We start from the raw sequence: 5,887 nt of genomic DNA on the forward strand, positions 1-5,887 counted from the left end.
GGGTACTTTCGGTAGTGAAAAATAAAATATAAAATTTGCAAAAAATTAAAATTTATGTAGAAATACACTTAAATATGTTGATTTGGAATCATAAAAGCACATTATTGTTTTATTATATTGAAATTAAAAGTCGTATATTTTAATCTGTATATCACGGGATATAAAACACGATCCGCCATGGTATGACGTCATACGGGCAAATATAAAGTTCTGTCAGTGCTGTAAACAGCTAGGTACATAATTATCTATCAACTTTAACTTCAAGGAGTAATAGTTGTGCTCTTTCGTTAGTGCATTTCATTTGTAACTATTTATTTATTGAAATGAAAAAATGTTTTGTAAAAGTAGATAGTACGAATCTGTCAAAAATTGATTCAATGATGATTGCAAAGTTTTCTTCATGTAACCCAGACTTCTATTCGGTCGAATTCCGAAATGTTAAAACATCTTTGTAAGTATCACTTGTTATATTATACTGTTTTTTTTTTTATGTAAGTGTCAGGTATACCTAATTTAAAACATAATGTTAGAAAATTAAGACTTAATAGTTTTTTTTTTTATTGCTAGTATTTGTACAGCTAGACACTACACACCAACGAAAGCTATTATAATTCATTATTTTACATAAACATTTGACGCATTCAACGAGTTCGGTCTTACATACGTCATACACGACTTTTGTTACTAACCATATTACGTCACCAAAATGGCTGATAGTGTTTTCGCAGAAATAAAAAAGGTTTAAAATGTAATTTAATTTTATGGCATGCAAGCGTGTTTGTTTCGCCAAAATATATTTTTTTGTTGTTTTTTATTGGAAAATCAACATTTTGAAGTACTTTTTTAAACACAGTGGAATACCCTATTACTATTAGAAAGAGATAGTTATAATCCATTCGATGAAAAGGGGAATACTTCGCATTTTTTCGAGAGGTTTGCAATATGAAAGAAAAAAAGGACCAGAATAGTTGAAAAACGTGAATTCTACCAAAATTATACCAAATAATTTTAAACTACTAGATACTGTTATTGGTACCTCAAAATCTACCAAAAAAGTAGAAATCTACTAAATCTGGTCACGCTGCTTTCTCGTTCCACCCATGGTCGTCGCGAGCGATCCCTCAACGTCATATACCTATATATATCATTGACGTTACTGTTCACGACCACATCGCGCCCACTTCGCCCACAAAATGTAAGTAGGGTCAGAGTTGGCTTTCATCAAAACGTGCTGGGACTTTGAAAAAACAACAGACTGTCAATGTCAAATTGTGAATATCATCAAAACTTGATGAACTTTCCGAATCCGTTTCGACTATAACACAGTAATAAATTCACGGGAATCCATGTTGAACTGATTTTTACTTCAATCCATGCGAAATATTTACTCACAACTCCCACAGTTGCATATTTTTATCATGCCGCCATATTGCGAACACACAGCGCTTAAATATGCGTTCAACTTATAAAATTCGATTACAACGCTCGCGGCGTTTTAATTTTAGTGGAACGGCAATATCAGCGGTCGTGGTCGATGACGTTGTGGGCCATGTAAGTGGAATGTAGTCATGGTGAAACAGGTCCTTATGATAGAGGACTCAAAAAATAAACTGCATGTTTAGATTTTTTAATAATTAATATTAGCAATCAGCATTCGTCACTTACAAACAGAAAAAAAACAAGTTTCCTGTAGACAACACGACTGAAGTAAAACTTCAATAGCTCCTACAGTAAGATGCGAAACATAACTCTCTCTCTTTCTATCTTCACAAACTCATATCTCCCTTTCAACTTCCGTTTGCTTTACCCGGACACACTTTTCGTAACGCTCTCGTCACGCATTAACTAGGTTACCCCCCAAGTCAAATGTGTGCAAAGAAGTTTTACTTCAAAATATCTAGACGAACAACTAATTTATCTTCAGAGATTTATTATACTACAATGCGATTTACAAAATTAGGCTTTATTAACTATATTTTTCCGAAAAAATGACAGTTGTCAAAATTCTAATGTCAAATACACATGGTCAAAGCACCTAGTGTTGAGTAAATAATTTAATATATTTTTAATAATTAATTCGTAGTTTACAAATATGAATTGTCCTAAATGAATAAAAACGACATAATATTAAAGTAAACAATGTTTTAAAGTTTAAAATATTACTTATTTATCGCATTATTTAAAGTATTTTAATAAATATGAGTGACGCAGCAGGAACAAGTAAAAAAGCCCTTATGACCGATGAGGAAAGGCTAGCACTATGTCAGAAGCTGGACAAAGAACTTGATGAATTTATAGATAGTTTAGAAAAGAAGGGCTATGATGATGGCTGGCCAGAAGACCGCTGGGAGGTAATAAAAACAACTTTAATTTTAGTTATTTTCGTTTAAAATGCTTATAGAATATTCAAGGACCTGATATATTATAATTATTTCTGTGTAAATACATGTGATAGAAAACTGAATTTTACCTCTTTTAACTATTGCATGTGTGTGTCAGTCTCTGATTAATAATAAAAGTAAATAATAGGTTAGGTTTTTCTAACACTTAAGATACAAAATATCACTGACCGTTTATAAAATAATTTACATCTTTAAACTAATTTAGCAATAAGTTTGCAATGCATGCTTTTCATCGTTATATTTCAGACAGATTCATAGATGAAATTTTATTTTATTTATTTTTATTTTATTTTTATTTGAGAAACTAGCTGACCCGGCGAACTTCGTATCGCCTAACAGTCGATTCTTTAACTTTATTAATTTTTTTTTTAAATTTTTCTCTCCGTAATAACCATCCTCGTACTTCAAGGAATATTTTAAAAAAAGAATTAGCGAAATCGGTCCAACCGTTCTCGAGTTTTGCGCTTAGCAACACATTCAGCGACTCATTTTTATATTATAGATATACAATTTTATATTACATTATTATATTATGACTAATTACAATAACTGAAATCAGTAAAGTTTCCACTATTAGCTTATACATACAACAGCACTATAACATTCATCATCATCATCATCATCATTTTAGCCTATTGCAGTCCACTGCTAGACATAGACCCCCATAAGTTCGTACCAAAAATGGCCCAAACTCATGTGTGTTGCCCATAGTCACCACGCTGGGCAGGCATAATATTGCGTGAAACATATTGTTTGGGGAAAACAAAATTAAACAAATCGAAGTTAGTGTAAAAAGAAAGGAAAACTCTCTAATCTAAACAAGCATATATTTAAGCATTTGCTTAACATTCTGTTTGTATCTTCCTATTGTGCAATTAAAAATATCTGTTTCCGGTAAGTGCTTGTTATAGAAATTTGTAGAACGACATATAATTGTCACGAAAATACACGAAATCGTTGCCAGTGTACTTTTTTTGTAAAACAGGACGTGAAACAAATGTCTATGATGAGAATTCATTCAGGGGAACTCAGATTTATTTTACTTAATAAAAAAGGTGAACAATATAATTATTAAGAAGTTTGTACAAAAACATCTGATCCCTTTCAATTCGTTTACGTTTTAGACATGTAAAATTGGGAATGGCCTTAAAACGGGACTGTTTTAAATAACGTTTAAATCTCTGTCCAATCCATTAATCTGAACTTAGTACTGCGGATTACACAAAACAGAACCATACTCAAATAGAGGTCTGATATATGAGCAAAGTGGTGTGAAACTCTTGAACTGTATTTAAAATCCCTATTTACTCTTAAAGCAAAAGCAAGCATACGTTGGGCTTTTGGGGATTATATAATTCAAATGCTCGTTAAACGTTAGTCTAATATCTAATAAAATACCAAGGTCTTTTACTTCCGTGACAAGTGTTAGTGCTATATTATCTAAATTATAATCAAAACTTAAAGTGTTTTGAGCTTCTAGAGAATGTTATTACATTACATAAATTTTAATAAAGGATATAGTATAACATAGCTGTTTTCTTTATCAGGAGGAAATGGACAAACATCCCTTTTTCATGAAGTCAGTTCCTGAAAATGGTGAACTTTCTCCCCTTGCGGAAGGACTGGCTAAACTCAAGTATGATCCAGACGAGAATACCCCTCTAGAACTAGCAAATAATTACAAGGAAGATGGAAATTTTAACTTTAAACACAAAAACTATAGATTGGCTGTTTTAGGGTAAATATTAAAACTATGTAACACATCTTTGATTATACATTTTAATTTTCTTCTTTTTTCTTCTTTAGGGTTAATGGCTTTTAATAGTGCCAAATCAGCACAAATGATTTTCCCAATGTCACGTAGAAAACATTTAAATTTTTTTGAAACCTTTCTTTTACTTTTTATTTTTTATATTGAACATGTCATGGCTGCTAAAATATTTGTTTGATCATTTGTTGTGTAGCCATGAATCTATATTCTATATTCTATATATATATATATATATATATATTTCTATATATATATATATATAAAAGCGAAAGGTCACTCATCACGAAATCTCCGAAACTATAACACCTACAAACTTGACCCGAAAACTCGACCCCTAAGAGGGTAAAATGGGGATCGGAAGTTTGTAAGAAAGTCCTACGTTTTAGAAGTAAGAGACTTAAAATTTAAAATGTAAGCTCTAAAGATGGTGGGAAGGTGTTCAAATAATGTATCTTTAGAAATCAACTCCCTTTTGGGGTTAAAATGGGGCATGGTAGGTTGACTCACTCATCACGAAATCTCCGAAACTATAAAAGCTACAAACTTGAAATTTGGCAGGTAGGTTCCTTATAGGGCGGAGACATCCGCTAAGAACGGATTTTACGAAACTCGACCCCTAAGGCGATAAAACGGGGGTTGGAAGTTTGTATGAAAGTCCTATGTTTTTGAAGTAAGAGACTTGAATTTTAAACTGTATGCTCTATAGATGGTGAGGAGGTGTCTAAATAATGCATCGTAATCTATATATAAAAGAAAAAAGTCACTGACTCACTCATCACGAGAACTCAAAAACCGCGGGATGGACAAAGATGAAATTTGGCAGGGAGGTAGATTATAGTTAGTAGACGTTCGCTTAGAACGGATTTTGCGATATTCTACTGATAAGGGGGTTTAATTGGGGTTGATAGTTTGTATGAAACATGTACAGCAGGGTCGTTTTAAAGGAAAATAACCGTGTTTGCAACCCTATATGTTCAAGAAACATTTATATTGATCACTTATAAGTAGTACAAAAAAAAATTATAATATGTTACCTTTATGTTACGAGAATACTTTTTTATTTGCCCCTGTCGCCACGGAGTCACGGAGGAGAATGCGTTACGCTATTCCGTGGCATATATTTACGTAGAACCATATTAAAAACTAAATTGCATGCAGTATATTTTAAACATATTTACACTACAATACTATATTATAACTACATTATTTTATACAATTCTGACGAATTCAACGAACCAATGTCTTCGACGCGACGCGCGCTTCACGCGGATGTAGTCGCGGGCAACGGTTAGTGTATTATAAAACAAAGTCCCCAAAAGTGTATGTGATCGATTCCCTCAAAATCTACTGAACGGATTTTGATGCGGTTTCACGGAGAGAGGTCTTCAAGAGGAAGGTTTACGGAACGGCTAAGCCGATTTTGATGATAGTTTCACTGGAAGTGTGCCGGGAAAACTTTGTGACACACTGATTTCAACGCGGGCGAAGCCGCGGGCACAGCTAGTATGAATATAAATACAGAAATTATTTTAGGACTTGCTAAATAAATATATAATTTGCAGATTTATTTTATGCATTTTATTAATTAATTTACACAATGTTATAAAACTTATTTTATATTTTTAATTAATATCTAATTTTTTTTTTAACTAAAAACAACTTGTTTTTTTAGCTCTAATTATTTACGTCTGTATTTCGAAAAATGTTTAAAACT

At 32.2% G+C, this 5,887-nt stretch overlaps 1 protein-coding gene across 3 annotated transcripts in view; it reads left to right on the forward strand.

Annotated features, from left to right (window-relative positions):
• Positions 1 to 1,421: 1,421 nt before the first annotated feature.
• LOC123665567 (DNA polymerase interacting tetratricopeptide repeat-containing, protein of 47 kDa) overlaps positions 1,422 to 5,887 on the forward strand; it is a 5,687-nt gene continuing 1,221 nt past the window's right edge. Inside the window, exons 1-3 of one of the 3 annotated variants that reach the window (XM_045599856.1) lie at positions 1,509 to 1,551; positions 2,212 to 2,351; positions 3,950 to 4,140. In XM_045599856.1, the coding sequence (XP_045455812.1) occupies positions 2,235 to 2,351; positions 3,950 to 4,140 (308 nt within the window). In that variant the 5' untranslated portion in view covers positions 1,509 to 1,551; positions 2,212 to 2,234. Of the gene's footprint in view, positions 1,552 to 1,999; positions 2,352 to 3,949; positions 4,141 to 5,887 lie in introns of those variants that run through there. The other 2 variants (XM_045599857.1, XM_045599855.1) reach the window with 2 other exon arrangements.

This window comes from Melitaea cinxia, chromosome 24, assembly GCF_905220565.1.
Source record: "Melitaea cinxia chromosome 24, ilMelCinx1.1, whole genome shotgun sequence".
Taxonomy (NCBI): domain Eukaryota; kingdom Metazoa; phylum Arthropoda; class Insecta; order Lepidoptera; family Nymphalidae; genus Melitaea; species Melitaea cinxia.